Source organism: Acipenser ruthenus, chromosome 39, assembly GCF_902713425.1.
Source record: "Acipenser ruthenus chromosome 39, fAciRut3.2 maternal haplotype, whole genome shotgun sequence".
In the NCBI taxonomy this organism is placed as follows: domain Eukaryota; kingdom Metazoa; phylum Chordata; class Actinopteri; order Acipenseriformes; family Acipenseridae; genus Acipenser; species Acipenser ruthenus.
In genome coordinates, this window is record NC_081227.1 from 3,950,681 (window position 1) to 3,975,323 (window position 24,643).

The 24,643-nt window shown below is 40.6% G+C and overlaps 1 protein-coding gene across 6 annotated transcripts in view; it reads left to right on the forward strand.

The window, feature by feature from the left end:
* LOC117397441 (roundabout homolog 3-like) overlaps positions 1 to 24,643 on the forward strand; it is a 97,228-nt gene that overhangs the window by 37,541 nt on the left and 35,044 nt on the right. For 3 of the 6 annotated variants that reach the window (XM_059009446.1, XM_059009447.1, XM_059009451.1), the window contains exons 1-2: positions 7,447 to 8,126; positions 20,861 to 21,187. In XM_059009446.1, coding sequence (XP_058865429.1) covers positions 7,934 to 8,126; positions 20,861 to 21,187 — 520 coding nt within the window. In that variant the 5' untranslated portion in view covers positions 7,447 to 7,933. Of the gene's footprint in view, positions 1 to 7,445; positions 8,127 to 20,860; positions 21,188 to 24,643 lie in introns of those variants that run through there. The other 3 variants (XM_059009449.1, XM_059009450.1, XM_059009448.1) reach the window with 2 other exon arrangements.

Sequence of the window (24,643 nt, forward strand, 5' to 3'; positions counted from 1 at the left end):
AAAGGAAGGAAAGGAAGACAACTATAGGGACGAGGAAGACAGGAAAGAAAGAAAGAAAGAAAGATAGAAAGAACAGATGGGGTGTCGAAGAAAAACAGTCCAGGGAAATAGATTGTAGTGTTTAACATAAACACTGGGTCGATGTGATGTGATGTGAAACTGGAAAGGAAGTCATGAATCTTTGAGAAGGCCTTCCTGAACCTAATCTTACATTTTTTTTTTTATGCTCAACGGTAATATAAATTAGACAGAATCACAGCAGAAGTCAGTGAGCAGCTTTAAAAAAACTGAAAACATTGACAATTATCTACTTGCGCAGACCTATTCACAAAGCTGTAATGTTCCAAAGACTGTTTTAATGAAAATTGAAAATTGGTGTCCATGTTGCCCAAGAAGCTGGCAGCAGTTTCATTAATAAAAAACAGCATTGTATTTATCAAAACAGAAAGACTTTGTGAAGTCTTTCACATTTTAGACATACTGTACGAAAATAAACTTAATAAATGAAATGCTGGGCATAGAATTTTCTTTTAGTATTTCTTCATTTAGCATGATAGTTATGGATAAAATGTCCACAGGCTTTCAAAAGTGAAGAGCAAGCAACACAAACAATGCTGAGCACTGAGGGGAGACTCAAAGAGAGGCGAGACAGGAGAGAAGAGGTTTTGTGAGCCTAGAGGAAGGAGAGACGAGAGAGAAGAGAAAAGGTTTTGTGAGCCTAGAGGAAGGGGAGAGAAGAAGGCGAGGGGAGAGGGGAGAGGGGAGAGGAGAAGTTTTGTGAGCCTAGAGGAAGGGGAGAGAAGAAGGCGAGGGGAGAGGGGAGAGGAGAGGTTTTGTGAGCCTAGAGGAAGGGGAGAGATGAAGGAGAGGGGAGAGAAGTTTTGTTAGCCTGGAGGACGGAGTGGAGATGAGAGAGGAGAGGAGAGGTTTTGTGAGCCTTTTGCTTTCTAACACCGTCTTGCACACACTGCAGAGAAGTTGTGGACTTTATAAATCCCTCACCTGGGACTCTTTTGCAGTTTGCAGATGTTAAAGCCTGGTACATGTTTATTTATAAAGCCACTTCAGGTTCTGCTTCCACTTATCTGCAGTGTTTTCTTAATCCACCATCTCGGGTGGATTTTCTTCAGGTCTGCTCTGCCCTGTGTGTGAAACGGGCAGTGTGTTTACCTTGGGCCAGTTCAGAAACTGCTAAACAAAAGCTGGAATATTTCTGCACCCCCTCCTCTAAGCCCCTGATTCTTTTGCCTGTCAGCAACTGTAATCTTTTATACCCCCTCACACCCCCCAAGGCAATTTCAGTAGGCCTTTTTAGAAAAAGGTTTTCTATTGTTCCAAACATTGTGCTGTGTTAACTTATGTTGAAGCAAGAGTATCGCTTTCAGAAGAAGTGATACCTCAAACAGTGGAGGTACTTCTAGGCCTTCGATGCCATGGTACTGTAACTACACTCACTTATTTCTATTTAAATCTAGGAATGTGCTTGTGATGTCATTTACTACATAGTTAATGATGTAACGATCTACTATTCCTTTCTATTTAAACCTTCAGGCATCACGGTATTGAAACTAATTATCTAATTAGTTTCCTTTGTTCTTCTATATTGAACATATCTAATTGTATTTATTCTGAAACTACACATCGCAGGTCAATTATGCTATGTTCATTTTTTGTAAAGTTTTGAACTATATATATATATATATATATATATATATATATATATAGGTGATTAAAAAGTTTGCCACATCAATGATAACATTTTAAAACGTTTAACAAAACAAAGATCTACATGAAGTCCAATCAATCGGACACCAAATATTTATTCATAATGTGTTCCATTTTACTTTGTCATTTTTGCAATACACATATTTTGCGAGAAGCATTCAATATAAGCCAAAAAATTATATTAATTTGTTTCCCAAGTTATTGTATTCTAAATGCTTAAGTAAAGCAATAATAAAAAGCAACATGAATGAGTTGCAGTTAAAGGTTAAAATCACTTTTGTTTTTAATGTTTTAAAGATAACTGTTTTCAGCTTTCTGTGTGCCTCGTGCCTCGCCTCTGATTTCTAGATTGATGGAAGTCTTTGAGACTCACATCATCATCGGCTGAGCTGCATTCCTCCTTCCAGAATCCAGGGGTCTGTATTAATGATCTAAACAACGGGGGATCGTGATAGCGCCCTCCTGATCACTTGCAGGCCTCTCTGTTAAGTAATGTTAATAAGTGGGTAATAAATCACGCCCTGGGGGAAAACACCAGAAGGATTACTGTAGAGTTGGAGTCTTTAGATCCCCCATTGATAAGAAGTGCTGCTCTTCCCTCAAACGTATTTCTCCTTCATACAGGTAGAGGGCACTGTTCCATACACAATACTGCAATTCCTGTCCTGCAGCATTTCAGATTCAACCTCTTTCTCCTGAGCAATGTGTGCTCCATACTTTCTAAAAGTAAAAGCAATTGGTCAATGCAGTATTCTGTTATAGGACAAAATGGACATATAGTGGAGGTGCCCTTCATCATTTGCTCATTTTCGAGATGTGCAATATTGTGTTCGTGGGCCTGGCCTGGGCTCAAAGTATTTTGTCATACGTGTTCTAGTTAAATAAATATGATATATTTCTATGCTTGGTTGATGTCTGTGTGCAAAATGAAGGGTGCTTTGGAATCCCGTTGAGTTCTGAGGGGAGAGGAAGAAACTAAGATACTTCGTGGTTCACAGCCCGCGGCCACTGACCAATTAACTATCTCCTGCAAAAAAAAAGAAACTGAAATAAACTGAGCGAGAAACAGGAAATTGGGCAGCCCTGAGCGAGGCTGCCTGTTCCACCCCAGGGAAGACGAGTCGCAGTGAATCTCACTGAGGGGCCGATCAATGAGCGGATAGATTGCAGTTTTCAAGCAGCACCTTCTAAATCAATTCATCTATAATGAAATCTATGCGCCCTCTTAAAGGGACAGGCCCTTGAAGATAATCAGCACAGCCAGCTTGCTGAGCAGAGCTGGGGCAAGGGGTTCACGGAGGGCATTGCTGGAATAATGAAATCTCTGAGAGATAACTAAGAAGCACGGGCACTGACTCTCATACCGTACTGACTGATGATATTATATTGTAATCTATTATACCGTACTGTATTGATTCAAAGTACACTATATTACTACTGTAACCAAGAGCTATCAGGACTTTGGTGTTGAAATACCCATACCTATGAAACATAACAGAATAACATAGGAACAAAAAGGAAACTATGTTTAACTGGACTACACTCTGCTCCAGTATTCTTGTGCATATTAAAAATCACTTACACAGCATGTCTTTGTACTGTGACTACAGCCCTGCTGTAACCTATTACATCTCATCTTGAGTATTGCAGTTCCTTGTTTGCTGGTATGCTGTACCTGTCACTAAACTTGAAAGACTTCAGCTTGTCCAGAACGCAGCTGCCACACTCTCACACTCGTCTTTCACAACACATTGCTCCAGTGTTCAGGTCCTTACATTGGTTACCAGTGAGTCACTGGATTTATTTTAAAGTTGCCATAATAACTTATAAGGTCCTTTGTGGATTAGGGCCATCCTATCTCCAAGAACTAGTAACTTCATATATTCACATTCTTCCTTTGAGATCAGAACATGCAGAACTCTTAGCTGTTCCAAAAAATCGCCTTAAATCAATGGGGGCTTTTTGCTGTTGTGCTCCTTGTTTGTGGAACTCTATTTCTGGTTGACATTAGGCAAGTTGAAACTTTGGATTCTTTTAAGTCTAAATTGAAAACATGCATTTCGAATGTGCTTTTGTTTAACTGGTTGTCGCTGGAGTGTGTTGTACACATGAGCTCTCTTGTTTTGTTTTTAATTTTGTACAGCGCTCTGGGGTGTCATGGTGTGAAGGGAGCTATAAAGCAGCTCATTTGTATTGTATTGCATTGTATTATGAAGGGACCATCTCAGTTATTGGAGATTTTTTTTCTCCAGTCCTAGTGCTGGAATGGGTGAGTGAAACGAACATCAATAATCAGACGATCCTTTTCGACTGTTCTTCAATAATGGTTCATTTATTTTTGCATGTTTTTTCACTGTGATTATTACAGGTTCATTAAGTTTTATATTGCCCTTTCTTTAGTACTTTTTTTTTTAGATTAAATACTGCAAACTGTTTCATCCTTCTGTCTGGTTGGCTCAGGTTGCCTCTCCTATCAATTATTCTTCACTTCAATCATTCATTCAAGGGTGAAGGTCCTCTCCTGAGGCCCTATCTCCTAATGGAGCATTTGTGAAATGCGGCAGTGTGGCTCTGGGGGTGCAGTATTCTATTACAGCACAGATCTACAACTGTTTTGGAAGGTTGCAGTAGAAAGCCATTGCTCTGTGGTATTTTTTTTTTATTAAACCCTAGAAATAAATTAAATAAAAAAGGAATGTTGATGGTTTAGAGTTTAAACGTTTTAAGTAAAAAAATTGCACCTGCAATATGCAAGGCTACTTTATTATTCGTACTGTGGGATATATACAGCAGTGTGCACATTTTAATAGAACACCTCAAGAATTGTCACTTACATCCTTTATATGCCCACCTGCATGGAAACCCCTGGGTGTGAGAATTTCAATTTCCGGTCAGTAATCAATGATATAGAAATAATCATGTGTGAAAATGTTAGACCAAGCTGTGCTTTAATTAGGCTTCTTAAACAACTTCTAAAAAGTCTCATGTATTTTGCCATTTGTGGCTATGTGTTCTTTTTCTCTTGCTATTTTACATGAATTGCACGTGTTGTCTACTAAAGTCATCAATTAAATCAGACAATCACCGATTTGCCTATTTGGACAATTTTCCAAGATTTTCAGTTACAGTGGTTTGATTTCATATGCACAACAACGGAAGCAATGGGGCGTTTTAATAAATGTGCACACTGCTGTGCAATGAAAGGTACACATCAAGGTTGCACACATGCAACATGTAGTATCCTTGTAGTATATCAAAGAATATTAACAGTAAAAGGGATTTTATTTTCTGATACAAATGCCCTTAATACGTTAAATTTTCAACAGTTCAACACATTTCATCCCGAAATGTAAATAATAATGAAATGCTACGGGGTTTAACATCCCTAATGAAAAGGTTTGGTGATGAAGCTTCTATCAGCTACAGCAGCTAAGTGGTTCCTTGTGTGTATTTTTGAGAGTATATCTTGCCGGATGAGGCTTCACAATAAGTGATGAATGGGTCCTGTGGTTGGACATGTGCAGGTAATTACATTCGAATTTTTGACATTTATTAGAAAACATTACTGTCTTCCCCAGAGATATTCACGGGTCACACTTCAACAGGCCTTAACCTGTTCATGATAAATTAGGGTTCGAATTTAATGAGTAAGTTTGGAATGAGTCATGAATGGGTGCTTACTTCATAGGAGTTTGAATTTAATATTAAAGTGAAGTTTAGTTCAAACTTGCCTGTATTTGAATGACCAGCATTTATTACTGACATGCTTTGTTTTGTGAGAGACTTTTTGTTGTTAATGAACTTTTATCAACTAGATTATTTACACGTTAACAAAAGCAGGTTATTTATTTTTTATCATGATTAGTTGATATATAGTAAACGATTTATAAACTAATTTAAAAATAAGTATAATAACCTGATCCAATTAAAAAAAAAAAGTATTTTAAATGAAGCCTCGTTTTAATCATTGACTCAGAGTTGATCTGGTGTTGGCTGTACATTATTTAGATGACCTTTGTCATTAGTTTATAAATAGGGTTACTATATATAAAAACTAACCATTGGCAAAATAAATAACATCATGTGTTAATATGTCTGCAAGCCAGTTGATAACTAAAAGAAGAGAACCTTAAAAATAAAGTCTGACACTTGTTTTTGTCTAATTTGTGTTCTGGGAGTTGTGAATATTTATTTCTGTGGTGAGAACATCACTTGGGAGTTGAGATTCTGGTTGTTTTTTTGAAACCATGGTCAGTTATCAGGGCTATAATCAGTTTGAAATAAGACTCCCGCTGCACAGCGGTTTGATCCATTCATTGGTTTTCCTATGAGTTTAGTCAGACACACCTGAGCTCGTTACCTCTACACTGTGGCTGATCAAGCTTGTAGTAAAACGTGGAATGGGTGAAACCGCTGTGCAATAGGAGTCTCATTTCCATCCCTGCAGAAATCTACATATTGACTGCAATACAGTCTAGCAGTGGAACTGTATCCCTTATTTCCATTTCATAGTGAAATCTATAACAGACGGTGGGGTTTCAGCTAATCTTGTGCTCTCTTTCAGTGGTTTAATAATACAGTCAAACACATTTAAGTTGTTATAGACAGGCAACCTTCATATACAGGTGTTTTAATATGGGAAAAGCTAGGATTTAATTAGAGTGGTCATTATCGACAGGTAGTTCTTCTGTACAAGGTTCAATCTATTCTATTCTGTTTTATTCTATTCTGTCATATTCTCTGTATTCAAGTGCACGTCTGACAATTGCCTATACTGTAAAGTAGATTCTCAATGAAACCCATTACTCTAGCACATTTCTTCATTGATTGTGACTATAATATTAGGATGTCATCCATTCAGTAGCTGTCATTATTCCATTCAAATCCTAATGATATGATGGGACTCTCTGCTGCACCATGATCATATCAGATCATCCCCTGCTTTATACAAAAACACTTTTATTTAGCCTTGAATCCCATCAAATGATATCACATCATCCAGCAATACACTGACCTGCAATACACTGGTGGTTTGAAGTGTGACAGTGATGTAACACATTGTTCAGATCAGCTCACCCTTACCGTATCGTTGAATCTTTTTTTTTATGTGTGTATTCATATATGATGTATAGACCCCTTTAATGTATGTGACACACCTCGTTTTGAAGGGTGGCTTGTTTCTATTACAGTCATAATAACATGTCTATAACTGCTGATTTTCCTTTGCACCTAGGCATCCCACTGAAGACAATGACAGAACCAGTTTCAGTGTTTGCAACGTTTTTCATGTTATAACCATTTGTAGGATTTGGGATGGGATTCCAAGCCACATTAAAGAAATGCTAAAAACAATTTTAAAATGGCTACATTAAATAAATCACGCACATGCTTCACGGTGCATAAAAGGAAATATTATCTTAACTGTGTTTTAAATGCAGCATTCCATTAGCAATTGTTGCATTTTTTTGTAGATGAGGAAAACGATATTGCGCTACTGTCTCTTTAAGAAAAAGGCTTTTTTTAAAAAAGAGAATAGAAAAGAATAGGGGGTGGGTTTAGCAATGACAACGCTCTTGAGAGTGTGGAATGGGAGCGAGTTGTAATCTAGTTATGCTCATTCAAATCAGGGGCAAGGCAAGGGGGAGAGAGAGGAGGGAGTGTGTGTGTGTGTGTGTGAGAGAGAGAGAGAGAGAGAGAGAGAGAGAGAGAGAGAGAGAGAGAGAGAGAGAGAGAGAGAGAAGGGTTGTAGTGCTGGAAATCATCAGAGAATTAAACACTCTCACTAACACACACACACACACACACACACTCACACTCACCACAGACGCGACTTTTTCTCGGAGATGTAACCACGACTTGTGACATTGCAGTATTTCAAAGCTGCACTCACTCCACATTCATTCAGCAAAAAAAGAAAGAAAACTGCAACTGAATTCGATGATTGTATTTCCAGTTGAGGGGACCAGAACAAACGGAAAGCAGTAATTCACAAGGATGTCTAGGATTGTTGCTGAGGTGTTATTGTCGCCAATGTGATGCTTCGGTTGGCGCTGTGGTTGAAATCGACTCGCACGGGAGCGGAGTTTACAAAGTTATTTTGTGGTGTTCCAACCTCTTAGTTCCCCAACCCTGTATTTCGACTTAACGATCGGGTTGATGTGATTACTATTTTTTTTAACTACCCTGTTTAAGTTTGGATTATTTATTTATGTATTTTGCATCTGCTGGATATCCAAAAAGGCACTGGATTTTTTTTTTTATAAGGGGGCACCCACAGATTTTTTTTCCAACAATTGACAGTTTATTTTTTCAAACACTGCACACAAATAAAGGCAAGATGGTCTTTCAGCACACTCGGGTTGCTCTGCCGTTTGCTGTTGCGTTCATCTGCTCGGCTCTAGGTAAGAACATTTAATTTAATAACAGCAATGCGTCGGACTAAATTCTGATGCGTGGCTTTGCTACAATTTGTGAAAATTCCTTTTTGTAGGTGTTTCTTTAAAGTTACTGTTTACGATCGCACTGGAAAACAAAAGTATGTTTGTAGGAATGGAATTTAAAAGGAGGGACACACAATAATAATAATAATAATAATAATAATAATAATAATAATAATAATAATAATAATAATAATACAAACTTCAATTCTCATAGATTGGATAGGCTTTGGGTTTGAAGTGTTACTTGTCACTCTTGTTAAAATACCCGACAGTTTACTGTTTTGCCCATGCTTTGAAAAATGTAAATCCTGCGGGTTCCACAGTCTCTTCTAAACTGCTCAATTAGGCTTTGAATTAAGGGCGGAGGTTGGGTTTATTATTGTTATTATTTTCCTTTTTCCCCCCTTTTTTTCCTTTTAAAAGAGTCACCAATCATAAACGCCGAACTTTTAACAACACGTCAAAGAGAATTGACGCTTTAAAATGGACCTTTTCCCCCGGACAACTTCAAAGGGGGGTACAGTTTGGTTCAGATTACCATCTGTAAACTTTTTTTTTTTTTTTTACAACGGCGATTGTTACATCAATTCCCTTGGCCAGTCAATGCTGCAGAACAGTTACCAGACGAGAACTGACCACTAGCTCACATTACTCGTGAGCGTTGCAGATTAAGTCAAGATAAGGCATTATAATACCTTGAATGTTTGGTGGTAACAGAGCCATACTAATATAATGCCACATCCTTACCTAAGTGTTCAGCCGCAGACCGTTTCCTAATACAAAGCCTGACTGTAATTATATATCAGATTCAATGAACAGTACAAGAAATTAGAGTTTCAGTTTGTTCATTCTGACAGGCAGGATTCTATTAATAAAGCACGCAGACCTGTCTGGAAATGTGTGGTTTTGTATGTATTATTTATTAGTCGCAAGAAAAATGTAATTTGTCATACACAGCAAGCGTAATGCGGGACGTGTCTATTGGGTTTGTTAAACCTTGACAAGAAAACGCTGCTCGGATCTCATTAAAACATTATTATTATTATTATTATTATTTTTGTAAGGTACCGTAATACATAGTTTCCCCATTAATCACCAGGTCGTTCTTTTCAGCGAGTTGCCGATGCAGTCACGTTTCTAATGTATTTCAGTCATGTAAGCCATATTTTAGTTTTATAACAATGTTTTAGACTATATTGTCGTCAGAATATTACAGCACTTGCCATTTCAAGTTTAGGGGGAAAACATTTATAGAATACACCAACATTTTATAAAAACAAAACAAAAAAAAAATGGACAAACTCCCAAAGCGCAACAATATGGTTGATCATAAGACTCTATGCAATTAGTCCAGACTACATGTTTCTTTATGTCATTTTCATCCCAGCTCGGTTGTGGCAGATATTTTCAATACAATAACCCACTGTAATGTGGCATGCTGTACTATAATTACCGTTGGTTCCCCAATGGTCAAAAATAGGCGCAATATGGCCTGTCACAGTACCGTCAGCAGAAAGAAAAGCTGTGGTATAGCCTACAGTTATAAAAACAATACAAAGTTACTGTATTTGGAAAGTGAATGCTTTGTCATCATGCCACGCATCACTATATACGTTTAGTTTGTTGCATTACAAATACAGCGCAGAATAGCCTACTCTTTATATGCGACGTTTACCACAAATTAGATCCCAGACGCCTGATACATAACTCAAAGAAACGCACGCAAATACTTGCATCTTTGTTGTTTTAACTGTTACAAAGGAGAACCGTGACTTCAGTCACAGAAATCTGATGTAAACCGCGAAAAAATAAAGAAATAAATGTTTAGAATAATATTCAGAACATAACTTGCTTTTAATATCGCCCGAGCGCTGTCCTCCGCAACCTTGGTCGCCGGTGCCAGGGGACGGAATTCTCTTTAGAGATGGGTGGTATTTTCAGGGTCATAGGGGGTTCACAGTTCAAACGTTTTGGGGAAACCTTTAATAGTTAGCCTGGATGGCAATAAGTTTAAAAGACAGCGGGAGGGACGGAATGCGGTCGTCCTGGGAAAGATGACTTTTTTAATGGGTTATGGGGTTTTGGAACAGCGGGTACAACGTGGGTTATTCCGCAGGGTGAACTACTACAGTTTAAGATCTTGAACTATGAAAGAAATGCAGCCAGCAGGACGCCCATGTGAAAACTAAACCCAGGAAGAACTGCAGTGAAAGTGTAACACAGAGACTGGTACCAGAGTGTATTTAAAAAGGACTGGTGTCTGTACTAATATAGCTGCAGTTTAACTATGCAGGGTGCATTGCAGACAACGGTACAGTATTGTACAGTTAAACTGCAGTTATGGTGATTCTAATTACTTAGTGCTACGCTTTTGCAGTTGAAAACGTGATATCCTTCTTTTTAATAGGATATACAGATCATCATTAATCCTCCCTTCTTTTTAATTAAATAGCAGTGGTTAATATTGAAAGGGTAGCTTGGAAAGTCACATTGCAATTTACAGTTATCTTTTATAACCCTTTTTGAACTTGATAGACTCCACAGGGTTAATGTAAAGTCGTAAAAACGTGTATTGGACTAACAGTAAAAATGTGTTTACATAAGCACTGGTGAGTACACAGGTCCCCTTGTCAGGTGTGAAAATGTAATAGGAAAGAGATAAACTGTACCCAGTCCCCAGGGTTACTCTTGCAGTGTCCTGCTGATATTTGTAGTGGCTTGCTTTCTTTCTATTACTGGTTCACACCTGATAAAGAAGCCGTGTGTAATTCTGGGTGCTTGTGTAGATGGGTTTTTATTTGAGTGCTTGCTACCCAGAGTGAAAAAGTGAATTGATAGAGTGTGTCAAAGGGAGTACAGTTTCCGGTGCTGCATTTAAACTGCAGTAAAAGAAAAACAGAGTGTTTATACCATGGACAAGCTGCAGTCTATCTACACTGCTTTGCTGTCAAGCTGATGTCAACAGTGCTGAAGCAGCACCAATTACTGTTTTAAAAGCTTTTCTTTACTCCAACACTTCATTTGCACCGTGCTTTTGAAAGCAGAAAAACACTGTTATTGGTGCAAAATTAGTAAGAAAAAAACTGAAGGACACTAAAAAGCCCTTCAATTAAATTTCTGAGCTCTGCATTAAAAAGCTGTATCATTTTAATAGATGTTTTTGCAATCTGGTGCAAATTATACCATTTGCCAATCAGTCCGTAAATGTGTACTCAGTGCTTATTAAAATTAAGTGGCTTCCCCTGTTCTCAATCCCCTCTATGTATGTTAACATTGCACTTCACTGCACAGCTATTTACTGTTCTTAAGTGTAACAGTATAGACATGCACTATTTCTATAAACATTATTTCTGTTCACCTATCTATAGTTGATGTCTTACAATTTACAAAGCAACTAGAGAGACTTTGTTCTCACAAATGGTGCTGACACACATACATGCCCTGTAACTTCAAGACATACCCAGATATGTATTTGGAGTTATACTTGCAACAGTAATAGACGTCTCCTTCCTGTCTAAAGGGTACCACTTTATTTGTATTTATTGATTTATTTTATATATATATATATATATATATATATATATATATATATATATATATATATATATATATATATATATATATAATTTAGTAGCAATAGCTCCCAAGGATCCTGTTTTTTAATTCAGGCCACATATGTCCAAGTGGTGCTTCCATGCTCCAGAGGTCTGTAATTACAGTTTTTGGGCATGTCATTATCCCAGTACTACCATCTTTAAAACATCACAGACATGTATCAAAGGACACGGTGCTTCCTGTAAACAACTGGACACTTAAGACACAGTCAAGAAAAAATAAGCAGACAAAAAGAAATTCCTGCTGAAAGGGGCTGCTTCTCCACCACCAATTTTTCTCACTGCAACATCAATAGAAGGGGTGGGGGGTATGTTTTTGAAAAGGTAAAATTATACTCTTTCATGTTATAAGATAATAATAACACTACTACTACTACTACTACTAATACTACTACTACTACTACTACTACTACTACTACTACTACTACTAATAATAATAATAACAAACAACGTAAAACAGATTCAGCTGAATTCCTGGTATGTTTCTCTCCAGGTTTGTAAGTTGTGTTCCTTGTGTAGTGAGGTTGGGGTACTCTGTCTGATTAAACTGTACATGCAGTTTGATTTATTTATGATTTCGGTGTCCCCTTTGCCTTTTGAGGGTCGTTTTTGTTTTCAGAACTCTGCCAGAAGTAAGTCAAATAAAACAAAAATGTTGCTAACCTCTGCTTGGGGCAGCCTTATAAGAATAGGCTTTAGAAGAATTATGGAAACATCTGGGTAACATTGACAAAAGTTTGCATGCTATGGCTTAAAAAAAAAAGCTTTATGTTTAAAAGTAATATTTCTTTAAATTATTTTGCTCAGATCTAAAGTCTGCTTTTTCTATTCAGACTAGTTGAATTCCCATTTGTCAAACAAAACACAAACAAACAAAGAGAAGAACAACAGTGGTCAACAGAGCCTCCTGCTTAACCCTTTCACCTCCAGAGGTTTGACAGAGCTGTATCTCCAGAACCAACCAACAACACCACAAAGTCAACAATCTGCCAGGTTTCCTGCGTTTCGGACCAGCTTGTGAACAGATTAATGATAGTCTGCATTAGTTCCAGTGGCTTTTAAAAGGGGCCAGTGCACATTATCAGAAACCTATGTTATCGGAAAGAGAGGCTTGTATGAGGGCAAAGGGTTATACAGGAAGCTTAGGACTGAAAGGGTAAGGTAGGGATAGGACTGAGTCTGTTTTAAGCGACCTGCTTTATTGCGTGACTCATGGTAAAAGCCAGCTGATCTCTGTCTGCACTGGCGACCTGCGCTGTGTAGAATTGGGCACCTTGTCAGTGTGCTGGGAGGAGACAGTCTGTCTCTGAAGGCTGTGTTATATCCTAGGAAAGGCGCGCTGCATGTCACTCTGCAGATCTGCTGGACAGAGTGATCATTTTCTCCATTCTTGCGTGAGATCAGTGGCTGTGATGCGTGAAGCATGTTGGGGTGAAACAGCAGGAAAGCATGGCAGGGGGCATTTCATACAGTACAGTGAGTGTATTAAGAAATAGGCTTTGACTTTAGAAGTGGGTCAGGTAATATTTCTTTACATGTAAGACTTTTACTTTTTTCGAAGACTTCCATGTGTTTTTTAAATGTGTTTTAAATGTTATTAATACAATACAACACAAATGTATTTTTATATAGCTCCCGTCACGCCATGGCATCCCAGAGCGCTGTACAAAGTTAAAAACAAAACACGAGAGCTCATGTGTACAACACACTACAGCGACAACCAGTTATTAAAAGCATGTTCAAAAAGCATGCTTTCAATTTAGACTTAAAATAATCCAATGTTTCAACCTGCCTGATGTCAACCGGAGTTCCACAAACGAAGAGCAAAAAGCTCCGGCTCCAGCTGATTGAAGACGATTTTAAGAACGAGTTCTGCATTTTCTGATCTCAAAGAACGAATAGGAATATACAGAGTAAGTAGTTCTTGGAGACAGGATGGCCCTAATCCATGAAGGGCCGTTAAGTGTGAGCAGTTTGATTTTGTCACAATAGTGTGTGGGTTTATGTGTAAGGTTTCATTTGTGTGTCTGTGTGTATCTGTTCATAGACACGTGTGTGTGACTGATCTGTGTGTGTGTGTGCATATTTGTTTATTCAGCCTGTTATACATCGCCTGAGCCTGTATGTGAGTATTCCTGTCTTTAACTCCTGTGCATGGAGAGCAGTAAAGATATAAATAGGGGCATCTTTGATATGGAGGGACAGATGAGGGTGAGGAGTTGAACTTCCAAGTGTCTCACAGCCCTGGCCTGCCACACATTCAAGCATTGCTAACAGATTGTGCTGTAGAGCAAGGAAGGAATACAGCACAGCAACTCCACTCCGAGCTCTCAGAAGTGAGCAGCCCTGGCAGGCCTGATAGATTTGTGCACAGCAGAGCACGGCAGAGGAATGGACAGTCGGCCCCTGGACACTGTGCAGACAGGCAGGCAGGCAGGCGGAGGTGTTGGGTCAGCTGCCCGAGGCCAGGCGTTAGGAGTAAACATTGCTGAACTCTCAAGGCGTTCCTTGGTGTTTGGACTGTAGGGAGATCTCAAACATGGGCCACAATGACTTGTGTGTCATTTCCATTAAAGCCAGCGGTGTCGATTGACTGCAATCCCTTTTTATTGCCCGTCTTCATTAGTGCAGACGCTTCTCTTCCTTTCCTTCATTCTGTCTGTCCCTCTCATGTCTGGATTTAAATCCCTTTTATCACGTGCAAACCTAATTTTGCTTTGGTTTGTGCGAGTCCATGCAATGAAACTTCCCACCCGGTCATTGCTCTGATGCCAGCTTTTAATTAAAGTGGTGCTTGGAAATTATTGATCCAAATGATTCAAATGGAATTAGGAAGGAAGACTTAAGCTATGGTCGTGCTTAGTTTATTCTGTGTTTTCTATTTAAACACTGTAATGGAATAGCCTCGTTAGATTCCTTTACAGAAAGTGCTCTGGAGCTTTATAGGGCCCAGCAATAAAACCTCAGCAATCCACTGTTATCAGGACAGATAAGAATGCTGATCTGAGAATTCCCAGGTGTTTTCAAGCCAATTTGCAGAAGAATTAGCAATGCGATTTCAAGTAGCCTCTCACTGAGAAATCTGGACACTACTTAAAAGCTGTGGTTGTTAATTATACAACAAATTGACTACAAAACACTGAGATAAGACAATCTCTGTTAATAACGGGGTGCGTGATAACGTCGATCTCTCAATCACATGTTTATATTTGTCGAAAGGAGATAGTTACTGCATTGGAATGTTTGCAAACGGGGCGTTTTAATTGGCTGTAGAGCTGAAGTGTTTATAATCAAGAAGACAGTCACTGGAAGGTTCTATAAGCCCGCCCGAAGGCGCAGATAACCCCTGGCACGCGGGTGTCATTGCTGTTATACTTTATTTTTTAAACAGTCTGCTACGATAAGCAATGGAATCTGTTTCTTGTTGCTTGGTCTCTGTTCTTGTCTTCAGGCTTACATGGAAGTCATTTGAAAAAACGATTTTAGTCATTTCCTTACAAAATCCTCCTCAGATAAGGAAATTGAAGGGGAACATCCTGTGCCATAAGCGATTTCCTGCGGACTTTGGCACAGGCGAGCGGTACAAACAGCTACTATTCATCCTTCTTCTCTGAAGACAAGAATACACACACACACAAACATGCACCCTTTAAGGGATATGGAACAAGTCTGAGATCACAGTAAACTCCCGTATACATCTGCATGCATGCTGCCAGTTTTACAGTACAGCAGGCAACTCTAAAGACAGATTATGTATGTAAATATAAAAGTATGCCAGCCTCCTGGCCACCCGTTTACTGTATGCAACTGCACACATTCCTGCTTCCTCACAGACAGGATGTGGGAATCTCAGAGCGCTCCGCTGCGGTTAATTCGGAGGAATGCACTGACTGGAAGGTATTCCAGAGTTTCCCCGGCTGGAATAGAATGGGATCAGGATGCTGCAAATCCCAGCTGTGTCTTGTCTCAGCCCCTGCAACCGAACCCCCTCTTCCCAGCGCTTTTGTGTTAGTACTGAGTGGAGGCATTCTATTGCAGCTTGCAAGACCGGAACTTGTCAGTGTCTTAGTAGATGACTGCTTGCAGCTGGGAGAACACAGCACATTGGTACGGATTTACTTTGATACACTTGCTGTAGTAGCTGTTACCTTTATAAGTGTTTATGATGGACAAGAGCAAAAGCTTCCCCTTGCAGTAAAACAGGATTGCCTCTGAGGCCCTTACCTTGAAACCAGCGGGGGATGTGCTTGGATGACACAATGAGCTTGCTGGGGGGGGGGGGGGGGGGGCTTGTATGAATACAATCCAATTTCAATGAAGAACCTCAAAAAGGCGCTGTACAAAGGCTGTGCAAAAACAAATGACCACACGTGGGGGCCTGATAATACATTGTTGCCTGACCCTGAAAACCCTGACGAGAACACCAGGAGCAAGCCCAGATAAAAAAAAAAGCTAAGAATGAAAGCTGGGTGTTCAGCCATGCTGGTTACTGCCCCCCTCCTGAGCTGATAGAGTGAGGGGGAGCCCTGTGTTTGCTGGCAGCAGGGTATGAAGTCTTGTGTCGCCAGTGTCCGGCTGAGAGGGACTTTGACCACGTCTCTCTGTTTGACTTGTTTGCTTGTTTGTTTTTGCAAGTCCTGTAAATAGAATACTGAGGCCGGCGAGACAGCGTTGGTATATAACATTTCGTTGCACGTAAAGGGCACATGTGTTTCTGACCCGTGGTGAAGTTCCTCTCCTAGTTCTAGGTAATAGAATACGATTCCATTTTGACCCTTGTGAATTTTTTTTCCGACACTGCACTGACATTTCTTAGAAAGTGCTTGATGTACATTTCTTTCCTACTTTCCGTCAATCCTTTGACATTTCTCGGAACCCGAGTGAGTCGTAGAACTGGAATACTGATTGGTTCTTTAAACTCAAAGATATGGACAGGGGTTGAGCTCGGGAGAACCGTTTTTACTGGTAGAGAGACATACAGTGTAGGATAACTGCTTTTGATTTTCTCTCAGTTCAGTTCAGTTCATTTCAATGTGCTGCTGCTGTATTGACATGACCTGTCACGTAATTCAATTGAGGTGGAAGTTCATTGAATTGGGACAAAATAAATACAGGGGAGCAGCTAGACTAAGGTCAATAGACACATTTCAAATAGGGATGATAAAATCAACAATACAATACCTGCATGTTGTTTTGCATTCAGCGTAAAACAAAAGGATACAATACTATACAGTATGACGGAAGGCCATCTTTGTTGGGGTATCATCAGTGCATGCAGTTTGAAAGCTGAAGACCATGGCAACCACAATTTCTCAAGAACTTATAATTGAGTTGCATGGTATGGTGCATCTGTTCCATGCAGGTACAATAATATGCTTTCTTATAATACTTCCCTGCAAATCACATCCACTGTTAATTCTAAGACCATTCATTATTCTTCTTAGGTAAAGTTTAAAAGACCCCCAGCAAAGAAACTCTTACTCTAAAACTGTGCCAAATAATTTCCTTTTTATATGAGACCAACCCCCTTTTCCACCCCACTACAAGAGAAAGGTAATTATAAAGGCCACAGCTTTATGGCCTGCTCTTGTTATTCTTGTTATTCTTATGCAAGCAGTCCTTTGTTGTCACAGTTTCTTGGAAGGAGGGGGTTGGTTGGATGGACCCCCCCCCCTCTCTCCTTCTACACTGCCCATTCCCCTAACAGAAGAAAAGGGCCACATTAGCAAATCAATTCCCAGGCTTCATCTAAAGAAAGGAGGAGGCAGGCCGTAAAACAACTAACAGGGGGTGTATGGGGGCTTATTTATAAGAAAAAGAATTGCAGATGAGGTTGAAAAGGGGTTTTTCCTCCATCCCCTTTTCTTTTTATCATTCTCTCTTTTCCCCTCCCCTTACTCCTCTCCCTCTCTCTCAAATGGATGAAATATCTATAGCAACTGAGGGACTGCTATTAGAATTTGGGAAGGGCCTTATGGAGCGAATGCACCACAGACAAATTGGGATTGTTACTCTGGGAGAATGCAGTGATTAGGAATTGGAGGCGCTTGGTTGCTTGGTTGGTTTGTTAGTTGGTATTTTAAGGAAAGGGGGTCAGGGTGGGGGAGCTGGGCAGATTGATTTATTTTTGAATGGCTTTCGTTTCAAATTGAAGGCTTTTATTTCAAGGTTTCAGGGGCCAGACATAAGGAGTTCAAACGGAATTGCGAGTTTGGGATATTTTTTTTACAGCATGCGTTTTTAGAAAGTAACCTTATACTATGTTAAAATGATCTCTGTGACTGCACTTGAGTGTTTCAGGTTTAAAAGTACATATTTTAATACCAGTTTTTTGTTTACCAATCAAATGAACAAAAGCGACGGCACAGCTGTGGTTAAAGCGGGAGAGGGTTAGGGAGCCTAGTAGAAGAGGACGTTTTACAATAAGGGAAATGAAGATTCAGTAACCTGCTCTTTCGAAGCAAGCACTAGGTTGACGGCCATTTCGGGTGAGAATCCTCTTGGAACTTTGCAACGCAGTGCAAAGAGAACAAAAGCCGGTCCCAAGAAGCAGTTTAGTACTGCTGTGTAAAAGTAGGACCTTTAGGTTGTCATTAACTAGAGACTGTGGAAGACGTGCCTTGTTTATTCATTCAAAGTTGGGGAGTTGACCCCCCCCCCCTTTAATCCTTCCTTAACAAATTAGCAATGATTAATCTGACCCCTGACCTCTCTGGAGGGGACTCCGGACGTGTCGCCGTGGAGATGGTGAGGAATGGAACCCCAAGCCTCCCGACCAAGGAGGGAGCGGAGCCTGCAGGATAGTACAGGATAATAAATGAGTGAAAAGAGACAGCGTAATAATGGGCGACACACACTGTGATGTATTCTAATGGAGAGACAGACTGGCACGTAGACAGGTGTACGGGCTGTGTGGCCACTGAGATCTGAGATTTTCCGCTGTTGTGTGTTGTATTGTAAAACCTTAAAACTATATTGCAGTTCCAGATTCAAGCCATTGCTAGTTGAAAAAAAAGAGAGAGAGAGATAGAGGTGAGTAGATGGATAAATATACAGATAGATGGAAGAGTAGGTAGATGGATGCCTAAGTGGATGGATGGTTAGGTAAATAGATATTTAGGAAGATGGATATCTGGGTAGAGATACATGGATGGATGAACAGAAAGATAGATTGAAAGACAAAATTGATAAAAAGTTGATTGATAGATCCTGTAGGTAGATAGTCAGATGCATCCACAGAGACAGCTCCCTCAAAGTGCATATATAGATAGATAGAGTGAAGGTCCTGTGGTTTTAATGGTATGAACATCACCTCCCACCCCCTATCCCTCTGCACTGCAGCGATTGCTGGACGTCACGACTCTGCTGTCTCCAGACGGTATAAATAGAAAATATGTTTATGATTCAGAAAAAACATTAAAAACAAATGCACTTAATATGAAAAGCCAGCTTTGGCAGCAGGCAGGCGGCCTCCGGGGCACTGTGCTGAGAGTGTCACGGAGCAGAAACTGGCAGCCGATTCGATCCGCTGCTCTCTCGCTGGTTTGCTTTTTCGATACAGCAAGGTCACCTCTCTGCTATCCAGCAAATACAGTATCTGAAAACGTGCATTCAGCACTTTCTCCTGAATTGGCCTTTCCACAAACACCTGTTTAGTTGATTAAAACAGGGCTCTTTCTATACCAAGGATTCAAGCCACTAACCCAGCAAAAGAGTCTCTTTAGTGTATTTCTGTCTGTACTAATATGTAAGTAGCATCCTATTTTATTGATATAAATTTGTCAGTATTTTGATCCGCTGTCTAATGTCATTCGAACAGAACCCCACACTCTAATTAAAGAAGTTACTACAGACCAAAGGCCCAAGCAGAAATTGTCCAGATTACTGTTTTGTCGACAGAATTGAGTATTATAGAACTGTGTGTTATATCTGTACTTGGTAATGACAACAGGGCCCTTTCCAGATAACTTAAAACGTTCAGAAGAAAGAAGATAAAATCTCTTTAAAGGGGTCTTTCAATAAATTGTGGCATTTGGTTAAAAGAAGACCAGTTGAGATTTAAACAATGTGGAATTTAAAATACATACAGCCTGCAGCTACCCCCCGTTCTCCAGGATCAGTTTTCATCACGGCTGCAGCAGACAGTGCAGACTCTCGTCCTGCCAATCCCCGACCACAAGCCCAGTTATACAACCCAGACGAAGCAGGGGCAGGCAAGGGAAGGCAGTGCTGAGCTGTGTTGATCAGTTTAACCCGGTTCCAAAAGTGCCAGGAGTCTGCTTTAAAAACCTCTTTGCAACATTTCCACTCGAGTCGCCAATCCTTGCCTGTAATATTTATAAAGCTGCTCTCAACTCCTCGCCGCGCTGGGTCTCTGAACCTACCCCCTGCTAACTGAAGTCTGTTCTACTTTCTATAAATGTCTCATAAAAAGCTATTAGCTAAACACTGCTGAGATTAACCCTTTGCATCCAAGCAGGCAGGGAAAGAGCAGCCAGAGGAGACTTATTTTCATATATATCTTCCACAATTGTATTGTACTTATGCTTAAGATGTTACCTTTAAACCCATATTCTCTCTCTCTCTCTCTCTCTCTCTCTCTCTATATATATATATATATATATATATATATATATATGTAAACTACAGCTGTCGCCAGAAGTTCTGCATCACCCTATAGAATTAACAAATTTTGCTTCATATAGTCGAATGAAATCTGCTGAATAATGTTACAATAACATATTGAATTACATACCACTTTGTAGTCTTCCATATATTTAATGAAAAACTGACAAAAATTGAAACAATTGGATATTTCGAAATACTGTACTACTATTATAGCTTCCGGTAGACTTTTGCAATATCATTTTGTAGTTTCTTTGATTACATGATGTTGAATAAAAGATCTAAATTACGTTCATGTAGTTTTTTTTTTCTCAATCCTAAAATTCAAAACTCAATATAGGAGCAACATAACAAAATCACTTTAAAAAACAAAAAAACATTAAAATGCAATTTCATTGGGTGTTTAATTTGCCTATAACATTCTCATCTGACTCCCGGTCTCTGCCTTCCCCGCAGGTTCCCGTCCCCGGCAGGATGACTTCGCCCCGCGGATCGCGGAGCACCCCTCAGACCTGATAGTGTCAAAGGGGGAGCCGGCCACGCTGAACTGCAAGGCGGAGGGCAGGCCGCTGCCCATGGTGGAGTGGTACAAGGACGGGGAGCGCGTGGAGACGGACCGGGACGACCCACGCTCGCACCGCATGCTGCTGCCCAGCGGCTCGCTCTTCTTCCTGCGCATTGTCCACGGCCGTCGCAGCAAACCCGACGAGGGCGTCTACGTCTGCGTGGCTCGCAACTACCTGGGGGAGGCCGTCAGTCGCAACGCCTCTCTGGAAGTAGCCAGTACGTGCTTTTTGAGAATTCATTTGGGGTTTTAGAAATGCGTCGCCCATGAAGAGTGAGGTTAATAGCCCTGGTTGTGTTGCACACTACTAGTCTGCATAGTAAAAGATTAAGAGAAGTCTCTGGGTCTGTGCAATTAACTGAGCACGTGTGTAGCAATATTTATTTGTATTCAGTCAACCAGTTAGATTCACTTAACAGCCCACTGGCCGATGTGTAATTGAATCAGAATCAATATTAAATGGACTTGCAATTTCCAGCAGCATTCCTCTCCAGCTACAAAAGTTAATTGAATGAGAACCTTTATCTTTTCCCTAAAAAAAAAAAAAAAAAAAAGATTAGAAACGTAATTGTTATGTTGCTCTGCATCCTTATAGCAAACTGTTTGCCGTGCTTACAAGCAGAACAGACCAAATTAAAAACTGGCGCACAATTGGCTCTGTTATGCTTTGGCCAGGCTGTGGAGCTTGAATCACTCCTTAAAGGTTGTGGTAGCCATTGGGGAAGACGTTCCTCAAGCATGGCTATTCACTGGAGGATTATAGTGACCGTTCCTCTCTAGCCTTCAGCTGTAGGGTTAAGAGCTGAAGCCCATCGGGGCGTTCTTCAGAGACAAAAGCTTCATCTTGTGGTCTATCTGATGCAAGCTCGTAGTACTCCCAATGAAGTCCCTTTCACAGCAGTCTCCTCCATCCTCTCTGTCAGTGACTGATGCCCTGGCTGGCTGGCGTCCATGGCTGGGGTAGGCAGAGATATGAGGGTAACCTCGCCTCCCTCTTATCAGCTCCAGTAACCTTCAGGATGCTTTGACACCGAGGGCACCCCATTGTCTGTGCTAATGGCTTTATTGAGACAGGGAGCATTGTGCAAACACAGGATAAAGAATCCACCTTATCTGAAGCAGATAAAGTCACCTATAGATGGGAGCAGCCTTGGATGAGTTGGGGGTTGGGAGGCTACTAGTAGGTGGTGGGAGGCATGCAGTAAGCTATAATTTGCAGTGAAACATTCTGCAGTGTAGGGGTTGTTTCATTGTCTAGGAACATGTTACGTGCAACGTGCAAAACCAAGGTGCATTGTCACCCCTGAGAAAAAAAAAACGTTCTCATATTACTTACCCTAATGGGTTTCCCTTTGAATGTGATGGAATGTTTTTTTTTTCCCTCGCACCTGGCGGCTGTATATTGATATAATTCCCTGTTTCGCTGGGACAGTTTGGGACAGGTCAGGCTTTTGAACCCGCACCCCAATGCATTCTGGTAAGTATAGTCCTGTCCCAACCTGTTCCAGTGAACATGAGGTCATATGGTAACCCTAGCTTCAAGGGAAAAGTTAAATAAAATGGTCTATGCTAGTGTGGAGATCCCTGTGGATATGCCAGTGTTGAGAGGTGTTTTGCTATTACATGCCATTGGTACGTTCTGTTAGTGTTAGCTCAGCTTTATTAAGGGTTAACAGGTGCACTTGGGGTCAGGTAAACACTGCTTCAGCAAGAGGTAAACACTGGGATATCTCTATTGATTGTAGCCAAAGGCACCTTATAGTAGGGGAATGACCTTATATTAGGGGAATGCTGGTAATGGGTATGTTACAGAGAGTCAGTGAAGCGCAGTTGAGTGTTAAACTAAACAAAAGGTCACACGAAGGTGACACAGATAGACACCAGACTGCACTGCTTACCTCCCTCCCTGCCCCAGAGCTCAGATAACTAGGCCACACTTCTTTTCATACCAGCCCCCCAGCTCTAATCACTGGACCACACTGCTTACCTCCCACTCCCTCATCTCTCAACCAAGAGACCACTCTGCTTCCTTCCAGGTCCATATTCTTTCAACATTAGGTCACAATTCATCCTAGTCCTTTTTACTACATTATTTAAGACTTTCTTGTGGTCGGGCAATGTTTGTCTGGATTTCATATTTGTCTGACTTATTCCCCCCCCCCCCTTGAAAAAAACACACAAGCCCTGCTGATGCGGCTCCTGCTATAGACTTTGAGAAGGAAACTTCCTCCCCAGCTGTCGTTTTCTGATCCTAATTTATCCATCCATACCGGGAGGGCTACAGTGCCTATTGTTCTGATTTTGTCACGCTTTGTATTCTACACTTCCTTACAAGGGGGGCTATATTATGGTGTTGGATTGGCCTGAGAGACACACTTCTAGGCCTGAACAGCATTGCATCACTTCCTGCACTGGGGACAACCCGGATCGTCACTATATATCATCTTTCATCAATGACACTGTTTAAGGAGAAGCAGGACCATTGGTCATCCCCCCAGCACAGCGTACATCATAAGGGTTTAGGAATAATTTGGTCAATCTACCAAGACCCCAGTATGTGTTTGAGTTTAGGGATAACTATGACCATCTGCCAGAACTAAAGGTTGCATTTAAGCTCAAAGCACATCTGCCAAAAGGCCCTGTCTTCATGCTGTGGCAGGTCAAATGAAGATTTTCAGTGTATACCCATCTTGGTCTGTTAATATTCTGCCTCTTGGAAATGCAGGTTAGTTTACTAAGCCTGTCTGCATTCCCTGGCGGTACAGAGGAAAGTATCTCATTTGTTAAGAGTTTGCCCTTCGCCATATGAAATAACAGGCACAGTATTTATGCCATGCCTCGCATATTTTCTGTACGAGACAGACATGGCTGAAAAATGTGATGGATTTCAAACAGGGGGCGCCGGGGGAAACTCAAGTCAGCCTGACCCCCCGAGCGGAGGTCATTTGGAGGTCAGCTCTCTGCCAGGGAAACAGGTGAGGCAGGGCTGGCAGCTGTCTCCCCGAATGTTGGAAATGAACAGGTGAAAGGAAGATCTGACGTTGTCCTCCCCTGATGTGTGTTGCAGGAGGCCGAGCCAGCTTTCTCATCACCGCCTCCGAATCCCACTCGCTGTGCTGAGAAACAGCTGAACGAACCCCCCTCACACTCCCCCTCCCCACCAACAAAACAGAATGTGTGTAAGCCTACGGATTAGATGGGGGGTATGGTAGATTAGGTAGCACAAAGTCTTTCAATAAAATAGCAAAGCTGCAATTTAATGCTGGTTTATTTTCTGCAACAGAGGGTCTGCTAGATAGGCGTAGGATATGTATCATCCCAAAAGTGGCAAGGAGAGTTAGGAGGGATGTGTGGCCTTTTATTAGAGAGACGATTTAAAGCTTGTCTGTGGTTTTTGAGGTTGCCTGAATAGTAGCACTAAAAAAAATGATGTATAGACGAAAAATATACATTTGTACTAGCGTTTTATATATTTTAATGTTGTCTGCATTGCTTCTTAGTATATATTTAGAGCTAATATATATCTTAAGATTCTGTTTTTAAAAAAAGAAGAACTATTCTGTCTATTTTTTTCCATTATAATCCTGTGAGTGCTGCATGACACACATCTAGGTTACTTACCAGTAGCTGATTATTTTAAGATTTTAAAGTGTTTGCAATATGAGTTGTGTAAT